The 21,248-nt window shown below is 32.0% G+C and overlaps 1 protein-coding gene and 1 long non-coding RNA gene across 5 annotated transcripts in view; both read left to right on the top strand.

Annotated features, from left to right (window-relative positions):
- Positions 1–8,706, top strand: part of mub (poly(rC)-binding protein mub) — an 80,173-nt gene extending 71,467 nt beyond the window's left edge. For 2 of the 4 annotated variants that reach the window (XM_089595232.1, XM_089595233.1), the window contains one exon: positions 1,934–2,554. In XM_089595232.1, coding sequence (XP_089451358.1) covers positions 1,934–2,312 — 379 coding nt within the window. In that variant the 3' untranslated portion in view covers positions 2,313–2,554. Of the gene's footprint in view, positions 1–1,933; positions 2,555–5,342 lie in introns of those variants that run through there. The other 2 variants (XM_089595234.1, XM_089595235.1) reach the window with 2 other exon arrangements.
- A 9,152-nt stretch (positions 8,707–17,858) lies between these two features.
- On the top strand, positions 17,859–21,127 carry LOC149373950 (uncharacterized). Its single transcript, XR_016293229.1, has 3 exons — positions 17,859–18,093; positions 18,654–18,776; positions 18,886–21,127. It is a non-coding gene; the product is annotated as an uncharacterized LOC149373950 (long non-coding RNA).
- The last annotated feature ends 121 nt before the right edge of the window (positions 21,128–21,248 follow it).

The following is a 21,248-nucleotide window of genomic DNA, read 5'->3' as shown; positions in this document are numbered from 1 at the left end:
GGTATTGAAATTTTTAGTACATCATTTGGTGATTTGTGGATATAACTTAAAAAATCTTTGTTTTTTTCGTTGTAGTTTATTGATTTTTTTTTATTTAGTTGTTAAACAAAAATAACTTGGCACACAATAAAATTTTTTGTTGATTTTTCTTTTGTAATTATCAAGTGTGTGAGAAGATCGTGTCAATAACACATAATATTTCTCAGTGTAACCCTTTTATTATTTTTTTTATTAAATTATCATACAAATAAACACGTTTACGCATAAAAAAAAAAAAAAAAAAAATATCCAAGGTATCACCAATCATGTACAAACATATCCATCGCTTTAAATTTATAATCCGCCATGTATTTTATTCCAGATATGTCACTCTTCACCTTACTTCTGTGCATTAAAAACAAATTTTGAAAACAACCGCTGAATACTACCAATGAATGCCATATCATATATCCCCCCTAATGTTTTTTTGGTTTACCAAGTAATTTATTATTGCGTATTTTATTATTGATTATTCCCCACATTGCACTCCATGTATCCAAGATGCGACCTGCACTTTTCCTCCTGGATTGTAGTTTTCTCTTCTCTTCCCGGCAATTACACTAACAATGTATTATTAATATGTTTTTACTTGAGATATATATATATATATTTTTTACACATTTACATTGTTCATACAACCAATCGGTAAAGTGCAGATTGCGTTTTTTGTTTATTTTATTTTTTTAAACTGAAGCAGGGACTTGGTTGTAACTATTAAGGAAAAAAAAAAAAAAATAAAAATAAAAAACAAAAAAAAAAAATGGGATTAACTGAGACACATAAATCCTATCCTAAAAATTGCTTAGAAGCATCAATCCGCCAATAAAAATATTGTATTTACATGCATTATTCTGTTGAATTTTGAAAATTAAACGGTGTATATATTTGTGTTGATGAATTTTTTGCTTCTGGAAATACAAGAACCTAGTTCCTGCTTGCTTTTTCAGTCAATCGACTGCCAATGGTATCGAACGACTGATCTTACAAATGACACACCACTGAATATATTAATATTTTACCCATAAAAATTATGATTTCCTCCTAATGATATTGATTTACTTTATTACTTTCACTAATTCTCTTCTTCTCTGGCTCTCTAGTCATTGCGTGAATTCTCCACTCATTTACACTTAACTCCAACTACATTATCTTCGTTCTTCCATACATGATTGACCCACAATGTCCATCCAGTTGAAGTTTTTTAATCACCAACTCTTTATCGTACACTTGTCATTGTTGTTATTACCATTAATGTTTTTTTTTCTTTTTTCTTTTTTACAATTTATTTGAAAAATATGTTTGTCATTCTGGGTCGGTCATTATTTCTAATTTTTTTTTCTCAATTGTTATTTTTATCACTTAATACCATGTATGTCTTGCTTTTTAAAACACACGTGGTCAAAAATTATTTTAGAACCAATTATCACGAAGGAAAAAAAAAAAAAATACTGTAATAATTTTTTCGATGGGTACTTACCAGTTGGAAAGAATTATCTGAACCGTGACGGTAGTTTATGCCATGGGTATACCATTAGTTATCAATCATAAACACTTTACTCACAAGTTAACAGAGAATTTTGTTTAATTTTTTTCAACAACCAAAAATTCCTCATCATTCGTAACCCAAGCAAAAGCTCCTTTAACGCTTAATTTTGTCCAAACCGAATCCTTGGAACTGTACCTCTTGATGGTACGAGTGTCCTTGAAATACTTGGTAAATGGTTGCAAAGGACAAAGACTCACACGGAGGATAATTCTTTTTAAACCACGCCAGTTCCCATCGGAAAAGAAAGGAAAAAAAAAACCAGATCCTTGAAAAAAAAGAGGAATAAGATGGAAAGAAAAAAAGCCTCTGACGTGTGATTTTTGTTATCTCTTTTCTTCTCTCCCATAGTGTCGAACTGCAGAAAGCTAACCTAGAGGCCCAAAATACCCAAAACCCCGGCAGCGGCACCACTCCTGGGGCAACCGGTGCAACATCCCCTTCCACCACAACTACCACTGCCTCTCCCTTGGCGAGCGCAATCCCACTGGCCCAGCTGTTGAGCAAGCCAGGCGCCCTCAACGCCTTGTCGAGCCTATCCGCCCTGGGCGGCTTGACCGAGCTACTTGGGGGCGCCGCCACCGCGGCTGCAACTGCACTCCCGGTCCAGACGACGGGCGTCCACCGCTCCCACAAGACATTCACGCCCCGGCTAAGGAGCCCCAGTGCCCCGGGACCCATCGACAGCGGCAAATTCAAGTCGGAGAGAGCCAAGTACAATCCCTACTGAGTCCGCCAACAACAAGACGACAGCACCAGCAACAATATCAACAACAACAACGGCGATGGCTCCATTAATGATAACAATGATTATGATTGTCACAGCATTAGCGGCGACTTTTGTGTCTCCGAGTGATTTTTTCTTTTTTTTTTTTTCTTCCTTCTCCCTATCCCTAATATTGTAAACTTTTGCTTTTAGAGTTTTTTTTTTCCGCGTGTACCAAGTTCTTTGATTGTAGGAATCAGGAATTTTTTTTTTTTTTTTTTTTCGAGCTACCTTAGTTTATAGTTTTTTTTGTTTTGTTTTATTTTTTTTTTTTTTTTGTCAATCAAGTAGTTTTTATTCAAGTTTTATTAAGTAACGACTCGAAGGAAATCGTAGTTTTGTTGATCAAATGAGCCCAGAGGAGCCAAATCATCTGTCTGGCGTCCTTTTCTTTTCCAAGTATAGGATAGTCACATCAGTTGTGTGAAAAAAAAAGTGTGAAATTTTGAATATTGTAAAATCGCGATTTTTTCTAATATCCATAGCTCTGTATCTAATCTTGTAGTGTATGTAATCTTCTTCTTCGTTTTTTTTTTTTTTTTTTTTTTTTTTCAACTTTTGATAAATATTTTCCTCTTTTTTGTAGTTTATAAGCGAGTGAACGCGAAAAGAAATCGAACCAAGCGTGCGATTGTACCAACAATTACTAAAAAAAAAAAAAAAAAAAAAAACATATTTATCATCCATAAAATTAAATCTGTTTTAAACATCGTATGTGTTTCAAAATAGTCTAGTTGTTAACAAAAATCTCATAATCATGTAACTATCTGATACGTTTTCAGCAAATGGTTGGGAAACAAAAAAATTTTTTACACAAGCCATGTAAACGTTGCGTAAAAAGTGAAAGGGGGGAAGGGAAAAAAAACAGGAAATACAGTGAAATGAAATAGAACTTGGCCATTTGAAATATTAGATGGTAACTTCCGGTATACTTGGATTAATGATTCTTGTAATACTTAACAACAACGTACACAATAATTATTCTACATACATATACGTATAGTCGTACACTCTAAAATAGTAAATAGCACGATCAAGTGAATCCATAAAATTGTAAGATTAGAATGTAAGAGCCCAATTATCCTTGTTTGTCACCACTTCAGCGTGTAAACGGTATTTTATATTTTTGTCCTTTTCTTGCTATCTCGTTTTTTGATTGTACAGATTATACAAGATCGCCAAAACGTTAACGCGTGCGCGCCCGCAAAAATTTGATCAAAGAATGAAATCAAACCGAAAACAGACGACAGTCCTCGGTTAATATATATTTTTTTTTTAATATTATTATTAACGAATCAATTAATCAACAAGCGCAATGATTCGGTTGTTAATCAGATAATCAGAATAAATTTTCACCATATTTTTTTTAAAGATTTGTTTTGATCCTTGCACGGATCCGACGTCGAATGAATCACAAGTGAATCGATATTTCCACATTATTTTTACCATTTTTACGATTATACATGCGGCAAAATAAAAAAAAAATTAAATAAAATACAAAAAAAGAATTGTTAAATCAATATTTTCGATAGCTTATATTTTGTTACTTCCAATTTGTAGTAATTGTAAAGATTGTACAATCTTTCTCTTTCTCCTTTTTGTTATGATGCAAAAGTATCCTTTTTTTTATATATATATATGTATAAGATTTACAAAAGTGTGTAAAGCAGTCGAAACACTGGTTCCGATTACTACGTGAGAGTGAGAGTGTCAGACAGTGAGCGAAAACATGTGAAAGCGTGAAGGACACTGATATGTAAAAGTCGCGCTGAATTTAATTTTCAACAAATGGAATTTACGTCTATTCCATACTTCTGTATCAACTTACTGAAATAAAGAGATAGGCGTGTTTAATACAAAAAAAAAAAAAAAAAAAAAAAAAATTACATTACTTGTGTCGCAAGAGCTCTTTCAGCCTTATTCCCCACATATGACCCAAAGTTGCTGTTTCTGTATTGTCTTTTACATTTATCAACTTGATTGATAAATTAGATGATGCTCAGCAGTTTCGGGATTCAATTAATTTTTTATATATATTTATTATGTACAATTTTATGTTTAATTTCGATATAATTAAGAGAGAGAGAGTTCAAAAGAACAGTGCCAAAGTGATGATGAAACGGAGGTACTTTCTCGATAATGTAGGATGTGTTTAAAGGAGCGAAAAAAAAAGAAATAAATAAGTAAGTGGTGAGCGAGAAAAAAAAAGTGAAAAAGAGCGAAAGAAGATGTATCCGTCAAACCAACTTGAACCCAGGCTCCTGCCCGTCTTCGGTAAGCACCATCCGCTCCTCCTTTTTACTCCTCTTAATCTACTGATCCCGTTTAATCGTGCTTTTTTTTCTCTGGCAAAGCCACGTCTGTCTGGCTTTGTACAATCGAGCAGATTCAAACTTTGTCACGAAACGGTAGTGGAAAGAAAAAAAAAGGAAACGGATTTCATTTGTAAGAAAAAAAAAAAAAACAAAGAAAGGATTTTTACTTTTTTTTTTTACTCACTGTTTTTTTAACTTGTCACTTTACCTTTTTATACTTAATACATATAATAAAGTACAAATGTATATTACTTACGTTTTTCTTCGCATACGTGTGTATTTTTTTTCTTTTATTATAAATGTCATGGCTGTTTTTTCTACAACAAGGGCCATTCTTACGAATCAATTTCAATCGCCCACAGCATGCCATATAAATGGTCCTCTATACAATTTTACATTCTTGTTATTTATCTCAGCATTTTTCGATCGAGAGACTTATCAAAAATAATGGCCCACATGGAAAAACATGTAGTTTACAAAAGTCACAGCATCTCTTTATCGAAAAACGCTCACTGTGTCGGCAATGGAAACAAAAAAAGTAGCTGACGCAGCCAACAAAATTGAACAAAGATGAAAAAAAAAAAAAGGACTTTTTTTTGGCCAAATCTCATTTTATTTCTCATTACACGTATTGTTTAAGGAGTCCCATGCAATAACCCGACGCTCGTTTTGTTTCCAGGATATCGCTCGAGACCGGCGGCTTGGCTGTACCGGCGTTCCAATACATCACGCCAAACCACATCGTCAAGTCGCCCATCCATTAGGGGAGTAGTTCGCCGAACCTCCAGCAAAACCGCGGCGATACCGGCTCAGTCGTCGTCGTCGTCGTTTCCTTTGATCGCGCCGTTTGTAGAGCTCCGTTGCCGAATGACGACGCGCGGGCGACGTCCACTGGGCTTGGTAACGAGGCACGCAGATTTGTCATTGCAATTACGATGGGGAAGAAGGGACGCTCGTGTGTCGTCGGAACGGCGCTGAGAGGCTTGAGGGGAGAGGGGTGGCAGGTAACCGGGCCTGGGCCACGGTGTTATGTGTTCAACCGGAAATTCGCTCGAGGTGGAGGGCAATGATTTTCTTTATCCCAGGCAGGAAAAAAAAAAAAAACGTGTGAGATTATTGAAAGGGAAAAAAAAGTACGTTAGGGGGAGGGTATGAAACTTGTAGTATATAGTTGTTCCAATGCGACGTTATACTCAGACACACGACACGTAAACACACATCACAAAAAGGAGTCGAATATGTAGTTGGGAAATTGAAGGAATTCGCGACGTTCTGTGTCGTTGGAAAAAAAAAAAACAACCACTGTGTAGTAGGCGTATTATATTAGGCCAATGTGGGTTATCTGTAAAAAAAAAAAATAATAATAATAATAAAAAACAAACACTTGAGTGTACAAAACTGTACAAAAAAATTTAAAGATGAAAATAAAATGATCAAGCGAACAAAAATTTAAGACAAAAAAAAACATTTAGCTCGCCGCAGCTGAGACACGCTGCTGCCGATTGGTAAAGGGAACAAGCCAAAGATACGTTAGTTTTCATTTTTATATTTAATAAAAATAAAAAAATAATAACAATAAATAAATAAAAGTAAAACAAAAAGTAACCGAAAGGCGCGAGTACACACATACACATTATATGTATACATGCGGAGGTTCTTTCGAATGGGAACTCAAAGAATACTTACAGGGGGGGGGGGGTATGAATGATACGTAGCTTACACAAAAAATTCATATACAGAGGGACTTGTATATCACTATTAATAACGTATACATACGATATGTTCATTGGATCGTCAATATATCAAATTGGATTTTAATCTACGTTCTTCGAGACGAACAGTCAGCATTTTTTATTAACGCGTTGAACAGTCACATGAACGGGACAATTTTTTTTTTTCCTTAGAATAAAAATTTACTTTTGTGAAAAAAAAAGTCGTACGACTTTTACCTGATTTACGGTATTTACGAAAAATTGTGATTTGATTCTATTAGGATGAAAGCTGATTTTTAGCTATGTGATTATAAAAAAAGTAAAAAAAAAAAAAAAATCGTAATCAATTTTATTATATCGCGTGTAGAAATTAAGTTAGACACATGTACAAAAAGCGTTGTGAATTTTTTCGTTGAACTAATTTTATAAGAGCGAGCGATTGAAAATAAAAGGGTTTTTTGGTAACTTTGTTACTTGAGTTTTAAAAAGAGACGGAGAGAAAAATTATTTTTTTTTTTTTAGTGAAACTAAAGAGAATTTTTCAATTAAATTGAAAATTGACTCGCTTCAATTCGGCATTTACCAATTATTGGAGGAAAGCAATTGTTAAAAGGAATGGGAAGTGGCTAAAAAAGCGGATTTTAAGTTTGTGCGTAATATATAAACATTGGAAAATAAGTGGCTTTTCGTGCGGCATAAAAAGGTAAATAAAAATTAGTAAAAGTAGATGCAGAAAATGTAATAAAACGTAAATGAAAATTATAATATGGATCACAAATAAGGATATATTATATATATACAATACATATATATTTATTATACAAAATGAAAAGAACATTAACTAGATAAAGTACTAGCAAGAGAAAGCGATATGACGGAAAATATTTAAAAGGCGCATACGGTACCCTCTCTCGAAACCCGCGCATCATTTGCTCCGAAATTTTAAGTGATGCTTTTTATTTTATGAAACATCAGTCTTAGGTGGTCTACTTCATCACTATCCTTTTTTTTCAATTTTTTTTTATTCACTCACTATGTACATGATATATAACTGTAATCAAGTGTGATCAAGATGTAGAAATTATTGTTGATAATGGATTTCGTGTGCAGTGTAGTTTTCAATTGTTTCCGAAATCTCTCGAACGACCAAGGAACTGAAATTCGAGAGGGACGGAAAAAGCAATAAACAAGTTAAATTCAAAGAGTCATCAGCGAAAGTACTTGGCACAAGGCTCTCGTATGTCATCAACATAAGTATACATATCTACATAAATTTTTGCGCTTCCGGCGTGTGCCAAAGAGCAATGACAAAAACTTTACTCGATTGTTAAATTTTTATTTTTTATTTGAAAAAAAAAAAAAAAAATTTTTTAATACGATCTAGCACTCATGAAAAAAAATTAGATTTATATATACACTAACTTGGTTGTTACGGTGATGCTAGCTTTTAAGTATTTTAAACTTATTTGTATATTATTGGCTTTTTTTATACTTTGAATTATTTTTATGGATTGTTATTCTTTTGAAAAACGATATTTTTCTTTTCTTCTGTAAATATTATATATTTTAGTCGAGTTTTGATATTGATTTTTAAGTAGTAGTTTTTATTGTACATGAATCAAATTTCGTTTTTTATTATACTATTATTATGATCACTACATTTATGGTTTTGGTTACAAAAGTGAATTCAGTATCTCTAGACTTGTAATTCCAATTATAATAATTATAATAATATTGTCTAATCAAACGTAGGCGAAATTAAAACAAGTACATATCTTGAAACTCTTCGAAAATAATTGTATTTTTTTAAATTCTAAATTCGAAAGTAATAGTCTGTCGATAAAGCTTGCAATAGGTAAATGTAAAAAAGACTTTGCAATCACTAAATTTTTTTTGTCTAGTCCCTTTACCTTTCGAACTTTTATTTATTTTAGAACACAGCCGTTGCGGTCGAAAGTATTAAACAATCATATTTGCTTATTGAAGAAACACGAAACAATATCGCGAGCTGCGCGAAGTGCCTTTTTTGTATACACATGTCGTTTATTTGTACTGTAATGCAACGTGGATATAAAATATACGTTTCGGCTCGAATTTTAATTACTTCTTATTTAATAAAACTTGTTTTGTTTTTAATTGTTGAATAACGACGCTCGAAATTGTTTGTTGATGTTTGTTTATGACAATAATTAGTAAGATTATTGTTATGTTATTAAATCGAAATTTACACCGTAATTTATAAAACGCTATTTTTTTGTTTTTACTCATGAAAATTGTTATTTATTGTGTATGATTTAAATAAAAAAGATAAAAATGTGTTCAATACTCATTTGTGGAAATTATCGATTATTTTGCAATCAACAATATAATAAATTAAGTGTGTGTGTGTGTCCCTCTCCCTTGCGAAATTAAATTATATATACCCTCACCGTCATAGATGTATTGCTGTTCAGTACAATATCTCTATGCTCTGAGCGGACCAATGAATGCTCCAAAAAGTCAAAATTTTGCGACATCCTGAAAAAAATGCGCAGTTATTAGTGAATTTGAAGGATTTTTAACAAGCGGTGAGAGAGAGAGAGAAAAAAAAGCAAGCCTCTGTCAAGTAACCTAAGAATAAAGTAAAGAGTATAAATTTACAGCAAAAAAAAAATTAAGTGAGAAAAGCTGTATGATTGTGTATATCAACAATAAATATTGCTGTGATTAGAATTGATTAATAGGTTATTCGTATAGTTAAGGATGACTTTTTAAAAACGCATCACATAAGACGTAGGTTTGAGCGAAAAGCTAAATATTTTTTACTTGCACGATTATCTGACGTCAACCTCATTTCGTTTCATTTTTCATCAGCTTCATTTTGTTTGTCCAAAAGTAGATTTTATTTTATTCTCATCTCATTTGAACTGTCGCGAATCGTAAAAAAATATGTTTAGCCACTATATGGCAAGACAGAGTAGGGATGAAATACATTAACAAAAAAAAGTTTTTTCTGCTACTTACAACATAATCAAAGCGGACCAGATCCCTGCATCGATGAATGAATAAATATATATCTACACGCATAAAAGTTACATTTAACATATATGAATATCTCTGCAACATCATAATGTAAAAGTTGAATCGCGCCGAGTTACGAAGAAATAATAATTTTAAAAAACAATAACAATTAAAATGTAATGAAAATTATCAAGCAAATAATCGACTTTGTTTTAACATATCATTGTGTACTTAAGGAAAGATCTGAGTGAAGGTGTTTTTCACTTGAAAATGTCACCAAAAGTACTTTTTGTAAAGAAAAAACTGTAGAAAACTCTATTGTCTTTCGCAAGTTACGTTTATGAAAAAAGTAATAATAGGAAAAAATTTAAATACGCGCAGGTCGCCGTTTGTGCCCGGCGGCAACGACGGAGTTTATTTTTTGACGATCGATAGATGGGAAAAAAAAATGCAATTACGAAGACTGAGTCCCCAAAATACTCTATTTTTGCTCATGATTCTACATAGTACGTCTTTCTTGTATTATGAAAAAACCAACAATCAAGAATAAAGAAAATCTTCATATGAGCCCAAAAAAGATTTTCTTTCGCGTGTACCAAGTTCACTCGGGTCCTTTCTTAAACAAAAAGAAAAAATTAATAATCGTAAAGGTATTAAAATGCATAAAAATGATAATATACTATAAATTAAAAAATCTTTGTATTACAAAAAAAATGTCATAATCTCCAAAGCGTATCCATTGACACACTTACTCGTTAAACTCGTATAATGACAGAAAATCTATATCTTCAGATAACATTTCCTTACAAATATTATCAAACTCTTAACTTCCGATTTCGACAATTTTTCTTCATTAAATTTTCATCTTCTAGAGAAAAAAATGGTTCAAAGATGAATTGAATTACACCGATAATCTTATATTCTTCTATGAAAATTTTTTAAACATCGGCACGATTAGTAGATTTAACGAGATTAACTGTACGTAAATTTCAATTGTCGTAAAAAAAAAATAAAAGGATTAAAAAAAAAAAAAAAAAAAAAAAAACAATAACGTCACTTATAGACTTTACGGGGTTGAAAATTTTTATTTTTTATAAATGTAGGTCAACAATTAGACCAAATATATAACGTAACAAACAAACAAATGAATTAATAAATTTATTATAACAAGAAAAAAAAAAGTAAGGCAAAGTATTTAGAGCTGAGAAGCATATATGATAATAACTGTACATGTAAAGTGTAATAATTTTTGTTACTGAAAACTTATGCAAACACACACACACACGTACACAAACAAAAAAAAACTCAATCGTATGGAAAATTTTTGTCACTAACGTGCGGTACATAAACTTTCGATAATGTTTCGACGCTAACGTATTAGCGGGACGGTTTTCACACTTGTTGTACGTACGCATATCATATACAGATTTATATGCGACAAAGCGTGAAAATCGCTCCTAGAGTTGTCACGCTCTCGTAATACGTGTATTTTACAGTCACAGTAATAATATGGTAAAGAAACAAAAAAAAAAAAAAAAAAAAAAAACCAAAAAAAAAAGCTATCATATACAGGTGATTGCGGGAAAGAAAAAATAAATAAAAAAAATAAGCATCGGTGTGTAAACAAATTCTCGTAAGGATATATATATATAAAATATGTATAATGTCTTGTGCGTTTAATATTGGTATACATATGTATTTCCGTAGCGAAGTAATTGCCGTGTCGTGAGCGATTTCGTCCATGTTTTTTTTCTCCTTTTCCTCCATCGTTCGGACCTTTGAAATTTTTCGAAAGCGACACGATACAACAAACATGAATGTATGTAATATAGTGAACAAGAGAAGAAGAAAAAAACGGTTCCAGCAGGAGAAATTTTGTTATCGCGTTGAACATTGAGGGAGAAAAAAAACGTGATCGGCGTGCACGGGCAATTCATGTTGTGGCGTAGAGCAATCCGTTAGTGCAGGGGCCTTAACTTACAGCGCGAACTCGGCGCCGATCGATCGGTTCGCCCAACAAGAAGAGCAAATGTCGAGCCAGTGCGGGTCGATCGGTCGGCGTTGAGATTCCAAAATTCACCGTAACACAAGGCAATCAGCTAAGAAAATAATATATATATATATACACATACAATTAGTTTTTATAGGATATTGAGTCGCGCGCTCGCCTCCTCTTCGTTTCATCAGTTTTTCAAGTTTAATACATACATAAATATACGATGAATTAATATTTACTATGGTAATAATAACAATAATAATTGTAATGTTAGGAGAAGTGGTGTCCGAAATCGGTGAAATATATATATGCGTGTACACCGAGTGCGACCGAGTAACGATTATTGCAGCGTTTGGGCGTGAACAATTTTTACACGTCGCACATAAGTGATGCACGGGTATTTTGCCGATTCGATGGGCGAGCGCTAGATTATCGAGGTATATTTTTTGTACGTTGTGGGTTCACGGGAAGGAAAACAGAAGGAAAATCTTCGCTAAAGTTACAGGTGAACGCGACTCACAAAAATACTGTATAATCGATGTGCTGTTGTGTGCCAATATATACATATATGTATGTACGTGATGATAATACGATGAAAAAGTGATGGCTCAAACATACGTGCCAAACCCACATACACACACATACACGTGAGATTATAAAGGAAGATTGAATATAAAATCGTGAAACGCGTGCCAAATGAAGAAAGAATTTTGCCACTTCCCCACGGTATACACATTTACTCCTTAGACTGTTTTCTGTGTAATTTTAGACGACGATCGATTATTATTATTATTATTATTAGTGGCGTAGTTATTAAGCGAACGGAAGCTTTAAGCAAAAAATCGAAGGGTAAGGAAATTACGGAACTAACGGCGTGCACACGCGCAAACAAAGTATCTTTGTAACTTTTGTAAATTTGCAAAATCGCGTTGCGCCCGTGAGTATAATATTAATACCCTTCGTAACGAAAGTTTTGTAGATTGTGAATAAAAAGTAAAATGTGTGACTGACGTAGGAAAAAAAAAACAAACAAACAAATAATAAACAAAAAACATACGAGCTTTAAATCGATGTAGAATATAATATAGTATTATTGTATAACTTATTTTGAAATGACTCATTATTTTATTACACTTAGTTTTAATGTATGCATAATTTACACACAGACATACACATACGAATACATACACTTTTTGTTTGACATTTTTATGTTGTTAAATAAATAAAAAAAAAAAACGATTTTTTTCAATAAATTTGAATTTGTTAGTACATCTTTTATGTTGTTATTTTTTTTATCTTATTTGTTATCATTTATTAAATGCAGCTTACGACGAGTGGTGGTGAGTGCAAAAAAAAAATAATCTAAAAAATCGATCGTTGAAACGATAAGAATTAGAAAAAAAAAATAAATTATTGTTGAATTTAGAAAAAAAAATAAAAATAGTCGAAAGATCCGACTGACAAATAAGTGGCGCAATGTCTTCCCTCGTACAGATAACTTCCTTGTACATTCAGTGATATTTATTTTTTAGTACGTTACTATAGTTAGTAAGATCGTTTTTTAAATATTTTTTCGTAATTTCGAGGACTCAAGAGTATAAAACGTAAAAATAGAATTGCGTTGCTTAAATACGGCTGCAAGTTTGTATTGCTTTTTTAAAAAAGTACAAAACGTTGTGATTTAAACATCATCATCTTCTAAAGTACTTAAATCATAATGTATAGTAATAGTTGAAAATTTCGTTGAATCAAATAGTCAAACAATACGTATTGCGTAAAAAAAAAAAAGGTTTTCGCTGAAAGCTTCGGATGTATGGGAAAATTGGTGTTTTCAATGACAAACTGACCCTTAAAAGCGACGCAACTGAACTGTATACTTTCCTGTTTGCATTATACTACGACTTTAGACAAAAAAAAATGGAAAAGTATAAAGCAACTTATGTTACGAAGCCTTTTAATAAACAGGGTCACTATAAAAATAAACAAAAAAAAAATTAATTAATTAAAAATATCTACGTGTAATGCATGTATTAAAATTATTAAAAGTGTATTAGAGTAACACGCGAACCGACTCGTACTAAAAGTAAAGCAGAGTAAGGTTCAAAAAAAAAAAAAAAAAAAAAAAAAAGGTAATTTGGAAAGACATTGGCGTCAAAGACTGTGCCAGGACACGCGTTGCTGCGTTTAACGCTTTAGCGAGTGTTTTAATATTATTGTAACGATAAGGTGATGTGTATGATTAATTATTTCGTTAAACGATAAAAGTAGTGACGACAATGATCGGTTGGAAACGGTCTTTTTTAGTCGTTTAGCGGATGGCCACACGTGGAATGATAGCACGAGTATATTGAAAAAAATTGAATCGATTAAGCAAAATTCGCCAAAGTACGTAAAAAAAAAAGGAAACTCGTCGTTCACGCCTTTGTGCGCCCGTGCAGTTTAGGATAAAAAAATTATTCCAGGGTATATCACACATTTTGTAAAATTGCCTGCTACTCGGGCAATATTTATACATGTACTGTAAAAAAAATGAAAAAGTCTAATAAATAGAAGTTATATACATGTACAACTATTATCATACAATACAATTGTACTTAGCGTGGTAAGGGAGATATTTTAAATTACACACGCGAGAAAAAAAAAAGTATGATACACACGAATACAACATACACACGTACAATATTTAAGATTACAAACGTATATGTATGGGAGGTAAGGAAGAGGAGAAGGGAAAAATAGCGTATTTATCTGATCTATCGTGGTGTTTATCATTAGATATAGTTTTTTTTTTCGCAAATCTTAATTTGAAAACAAAAATCGATCTCTCGACGCGATTGATCGATCGATAATAATGATATTTATATTAATAATAATAACAAAATTATATAGAGACAAAGTTTGTTTGCTCGTCATTAACGGGCTGGCTGGTGGGAAAGTGCTTTAACGCTAGAGAACTTAAAGATTAAAAAAAAATTATAACAATATTAAACAAATAACCAAAAGTCCCGTAGTCTTCTGTATCTCACATATCCATGTATCCGATATATCAATTGTAAACATATCCAGCTTTGAGTACGATCGATGCAATATACACATATATATATATCAGTTTCACGCATATCAGATCTGATGAAATTCCGCGAGTTTATACATGAAATTTATCCTCCCATATCATTTTTATCGATATGAAATAAAGGAAGAAGAAAAACATTGGAATTTTAACCAAAAACAGTGACGGCACCTTGACATTAAAAAATATTGTCAAAACAAAAAGCGCAAATTAAATCGCTGAAACGAAACAAGTCCTCTATACATCCTCACGAAATAAAGTACCAAAACCCTCGAGTCGCGCACTAAAAAAAACCCGATGCGCCAACATAAGAAAGAGAAATTTATAATGCAACCCGATATTCGCATGATATATACATATACCCAATAGAAGTGCAAAGCAAGCGAGAACATATTATATATATACCAGCAACCTTTTGTCATGACCGGATGATAGGGCTATTGATGCAAAAAAAAAAAAAAAAAAAAATTATTCGTGCCAACCCTGTCCAGCGGAAAAAGGATCCAAATGACCCATCAGTTGAGTCGCCCTCACACACACGTGTCCCGTGCTACATAAATATTTAAAAACACGCGTCTTCTTTCGAGCTTCTCCCGCGACATTTTATTCTTGTATACGCGGACGATTGTGATAAATGCGAGGAAAAAAAAAAAAAAAAAAAAAAACCGAGCGAGGAAGAGAAAAAAATATTATATTAACAAATGTCATTACATATATATTACGTGCAATTATTAGACACGCGAAAGAGAGGGGCTAAAGAATTTTATTCTTCATATACTTGTAATCTGCAGGTGAGGTGCGTGTATTCGTATACATGTTATATGCATTGCGATTATGATGGACGAGTATCACGTGTTGTTGCGTATGTATAAGTTTATTGTAATTATTCGATTGTATGATTTTTATATATTATTATTATTATTATTATTATTATTGTGATTAAAAAAAAAAGAAAAGATTAAGAAATACGTTGTTGATTAGTTGCTATACTTGGAAAAAAAAAAAAATGTACGTGTACAAGATGAGCTTTCTTATTACAAAAATAATGTGCGATGAGTTAGAAGCAATTTTATTTGCACATCCCATCCGACGGTGTTTTTTTTAACATTAGATTAACATTACTTGTAAAAAAATGGTAAACTTTCGCTCTTTTTGTTTTTTAGACACTCTGCCAGCATATGTTTTACTACACGTACCAAACATCAAAATATTTTTTATGTATGAAAAAAAAGAGCAAATATACACGTGTTGGCATTGTGTACGTTTACTGTACATAAAAAACAATGAAAAAAAAAGACAATGTTCGCAAACAGTGAAGTAACAAAGTGTGACAAGAGCATCGCGTAGTTTTACCTTTTTCTCACGCAAGATCACGAAAACAATCTCGAACAAAAAGGCAAAACAAAGAAAAACGGGATTCATTCAAAAAATCGAGCCCATCAGAAAAAATACCGTTATAATGGACTTGTTCATATTTTTACATAGGTACCAACGTTGAAAAAATCAACAAAGAACATCATATCGACGCTACATGAGCAGAAATATCTATTATTTTATGTAGGGTGATTTTTTAAAATTATTTTACAAACATTGCCAAAATTATACTGTATTGTTGAAAAACGTATCGATTCGTCGAACGTCGGATATGTTTTTTTTGTATAGTATTTAAAAAATTTTTAGAAAATTTTAATAAAAATTCTCAGCTGGTGAAAAAAAAGAACATTAGTCAATAAGAGTAAAATTGAAAGGCAATCCGATCAATTTTGTGTGCAGAAAAAAAAACTAAACTAAGTGAACATCGTTAAAATACATACACAAAGTGCAGAGCCACTCAATACTTAAATGTTTTTAAGGGCAATAAGAAAAAAACAAAAAAACAAAAAAATACGAATAACTTTAATTTAACGTAACTTTCGTGCGAAATAATCAATCAATAAATGTGTATGCAGTATTAAAAAAAAAAAATAAATAAATAAACGAAATAAAAATTGTTTAAACAAGAAGAACAATCAGAGTAAGTGAATATGGTGCACGTAATCTACACGTTTAATGTATTGGTGAGTAAGAATTATCATGAGATTTCTTGGGTCATGTACTTGTAACGTTAATTCATTGTACTCTTGTTGTTACGAAAAAAAAAAAAAAAAAAAAAAAAAAAAACGTAATAAAAATAACAATAGACACGCGCACGACAAAAATTTTGTGGCTTACGTTGAAAAATGGTCCATCATGAACTTTGCACTGTGACGATTGATTGCTCAAATAACTATTTGTAGTCACGTGCTTTGTTGAAAATAAAAAAAAAAGTTTATAAAAATCAATGTAGCCACCAACACGTAGTCGGGAACTAAATAAAATACTTACCTACTCATTCATGGTAATAGCATTGACAAAAGAATCGTGTAAGTACAGAAGAAGAAAATAATAAAAACACAATGATGAGAAAGCGAAGAACAACACACAGAGACCACACTGTTTTATAAATCTGATCGTGCGAGCGGAAAATAATGAACAAAAAAAAAATTAATAATAATAAGGAAAGAAAAAAAAAATTTTTAGTGTTTACACTACAATTGATAAACAATTCTATTATTATGATTATTATTATATAATGTAACGTAATTAACGACAATTATTATGATTACTATTGTAATGTTTGTTTTTTTGATTATTAAAGTGTGTATATAGCAGAATACTCTAGAAACCGTCTTGTCATTTCACAATAAATTGTAATAATGTGTACGCTTACAGACCTTCCATATATATATCCTCTATATACCATCCTCTTCTTCTATTGTATATTATGCTTACTTTTTAAATTAACTAGTAAATTTAACTTGTTTATGTGCTTGGCGAATTAAGATTAATATGAACAACAGCACTACAATCATAAATTTAGTAAACAAAGAAAAAACGTTGCAATTATATTATATTTCCAGAATACATAATTATAAAAGTTGACTATTTGGAAAAAAATATATCCTGACCATTATTTTCCACCAAGTATATTTACAATCACCACCAAAGTACGAGTGTACAGGTATCTTCAATTTCTAGTTTCATAACATTAGTAAAACGTGTATGGAGCAAGAGAACCCAAACCCCAAACGGACAGGAATTGTGCGAAAGGAAAATTCCGTCCCTCAAACCGCTCAAACGTTTGTTCACGATGGGAATTCTTTTTATTTCTTTTCCTCTTTGCGCGTTACGTTTTGCATTCGGTCAAAGTGAAACACATCAGTATATCTGTATAAATTTCACAAAAGAGAAGACATTTTAACGGTTTGAAAAAGAACCAATGACGGTCGAAGACTTCCCCCTGCGACGCGCGCGCACCGGCGCATCCATCTAAGTAGTGTTTGTGAGCGCCAAATCAGGTCTCACGTCTCAGCACTTTCGGCAGCATCACTTGGAGAATTGCGTAGTACTTTTTCTTTTGCCTTCAGCTTTTGTCGAGGCAACAACTGTTGCCGCAGTTAAGTACAAGATATCCGAGATCCTAAAGTAACTTAAGGGTACATTTATAATATCTATACCTTCACTACGGGCGACGGTTATGGCTGTTAACCAGACCCACCGATGCTGCCATTTTGCTGCTATCGTTGAATTGGACCAACAACGCATCTTTCTTCTCGAAGAATGGCCACGATGAGTAAGTTTTAACATGAATGTTTTTTCTCTTACCTTTACTTGCTAATTTTCGTACAAATGTAGCTTATTTTCAACAATCGTGTGTGCAGTAGCATTTCTTTCTGGAGTTGTAATTGTGATTTTGTCATTGTTAAGCTTATGAATCACGTACAAAATCGTACATTGAATGTACTCGATAAATTACACGTGCACATGTTTCGCACCAGTGCTCCTTGTACATTTTAATACTTCATAACGTGTACAATTTGATCGTTACTTGCAATAATGACCAGGGACCGCTAATTCACACATATTTAAGGTTACGTAAGTCACGTGGCCTTTAATCATAAACAATGCAATGTAATCAAATGAATAGTATTCGAAATTTCCTTTTCGAAGCTTTTTAAGGTTGATTTATTAATTTAAGAGCCTAGCAAATGCATAAGTATTGTTATTAACGATTTTAATAATGCCAGCCAACCAGCTTGAAGCACATCCACTCAAAACACGTGGCAACTATTCAATTTCAAGTTTGTCTTTAAGGGTTTCGTAATTATTGACTGTTAATTACGTTTTTCACAGGTCCAGCCGGTGACCGCAATATTCTTTTGTACAACGAGAAAAGAGGGATCTTGCAGTCGTTGTCTAAGATGCAGTTACTAACCTCAACAGGGTTGTACTTGTTACAACTTATTGATATACAAGGTGGGTAAACAATTGACCAGCACATTACATTACTCACTTATGCTTTTAGTAACTTAACTTTGCTTTCGTTTTACAAACTTGAAGAGTGTTAACACCTTTAACGTTACAGGTTGGAGTTGCTCAGCGAGAGAAGAGAGCTGAACGAAACATTCATCCTGAAATCTCATTGATTCAAGATGTTCGACTCAACGTTCTTGTTAAATCTACATAAAAGCAGTCACTTTTTGAAGAAGTCAGCCCACTGCCCACAACAACTTGGGTAGTTTATTGTTAGGATTGAAAGAATGAATTGTCACTGTGTGCGAGTCAAATGCTGTGGTAAATATTGATAACTGTAGCTCTGCTGAGTACTTGAAGAATTTTTTTTATCACTTTTTTAAGTGTATTCATGAATGTTTCATGGCTTTCTATGTATAACCACAGTAATTCACTATCCCTGTGAACACTTGTGGGTTACAATTCCTTGTATACGAGTTTCTTCAAATTTTCCTTTATGTTCAGAGTTTTAGGTAAATCACTCCGTTCATAGTATAATAATCCCTCTTGTAATAATATTACTTAAGTGTATATGTTACCTATCTTTTCACGAACCTTAATGGTTTTGTCTTATTATCTATCTTGCTTGCACCGTTCCTGCCATTTGAGGCTAACAACTTTGTTCATGTTTTATGGTGTTTAAACCCGCTCATTCCAATTGAATATCTTGGTGATACTTGAGTACCTAAGTAACGATAAATAATTTGTACTGCAATATAGAGAAAAAATAAGCATTTCAGGTTAGCCCATTTTCTATGTTTAATATAATTGTCATATTTCTGAGATTAATGAATCTCCAGTCTTAAATTAAAATCCTAAATTCTTAAATTAAAATTTTATTAATTAAATAAGTATTTCAGGTTAGCCCATTATTCATATGTTTATTACATATTGAAATTAAATTTTTAAAGTTGAAAAAAATAATTGTCTCAGGTTAGCCCACATTTTTAATGTTTGCAAATGTTCTAGTAAAATATATTTAATTAATTTTGAAATGATACATATCTCAGGTAAGCCCATTTAATATGTCGGCTTATTTATTAAGTATTATTGAAAAATAAAAATCTCAGGTTAGCCCACATTCTTAAAGTTTACAAACTTTTTTTTTTTTTAAGAAAGAGATGAATGCTTTTATGCACCAAAACAGTCTAAATTGTGAATTGTTAAAGTATACCCAAAATTAAAAGGAAAGAAATTTTTTGTAGGAAAGCGATGAATGCTTTTACGCACTAAAGCCGTTTACATTAAACTAATCTAAATTTTTAACTTTTTAAATTATTAAATATTAATTTAATTATTTTTTTTTCTAAGAAAATGGAGAATGCTATTACGCTAAACACAGTTTACAAATCTAAATTTTAATTAATCAAGCTTAATTTTATAGAGACCTGGCATTTTTCCCTCTTGTGCAGGCCCTATTCCGCTGTCCTCATCAGTGAAACGACGTTCGCTTTGTTTCAAGTACAATTTTGAATAAATTAACTTTAAAATTGCTAATCATTTATATTATTCTCCTCATCATCTCTATCATCAATTTTGCATACGACTGTCTTGTACGGATTCATAGGTTCTTCAAGATGTTCAAAAGACGAGGTTGAAAAGCGGACAGTCATACCTATGTATAATTGAGAAAAATAGTTTCTGCGCTCAGTTACGTGGACACTTGGTATAGTTGCAAGTGCATGTTATCCAGATAGTTGACCTATATTTTGGAAATAGATACATTTTTTGTGATGTGGATGATAGAATTTTCTATAGATAAGCTCCATGGCTCAGCTAAAAAAATACAAATTGCACTTAATTAAAACAAATTTTTGAGTAATCGACTGACCCGTCGATGTTTGCGAATGTTATTAGTGAAAACACACAGGCTTCAACTGGAGGTTTACAATTTTGAAAGTCACTGGTTCTAATTTGTTTTCCTATCAATAGGCTGATGATTTCCCATACTCAACAATGTCTTGGGTTATTTTTAATTTGATCATTCAAAACTTCAGTTTCAATTTCGTATTAATCTTACCATCATTACGATTCATATACTCTAGGTGTACAGTGACTTGATCAGTTATCTTAACTTCATGCATTACAATATATTATTTCACCATCATTATGATTAGTAACTTTTAGGTCAGAAGATGTGAGAGAAGGATGAGACTTTTTAAAGTGATTACAGTAAACCAAATTAAAAGCTTTTAAATAATCAATTTTTATTGTTACATAAAATTGTCAAACGACAATCTATATTTTATTATGATTACAAGTCTTCGAATTGGCTTATGTATATGTACTCAATTTTGTAATAAATAAATATATAAATTGAAAATAATTTGTTTAATTTTAATCATTAGTAATGACATGTTTTATACTGTCCTACACCTTCCTGATAACCTGGTTAATTGTATCCTAACTATTGTGTAAATAAATTCTCTCCAAAGA

Source organism: Copidosoma floridanum, unplaced genomic scaffold (assembly GCF_036245765.1).
Source record: "Copidosoma floridanum isolate Cflo_tuat_1 unplaced genomic scaffold, Cflo_Japanese_pri ptg000025l, whole genome shotgun sequence".
Classification (NCBI taxonomy): Eukaryota; Metazoa; Arthropoda; class Insecta; order Hymenoptera; family Encyrtidae; genus Copidosoma; species Copidosoma floridanum.
The sequence above is the reverse complement of the archived record's forward strand: the minus strand, read 5'-3'. Positions and strand labels throughout refer to the sequence as shown.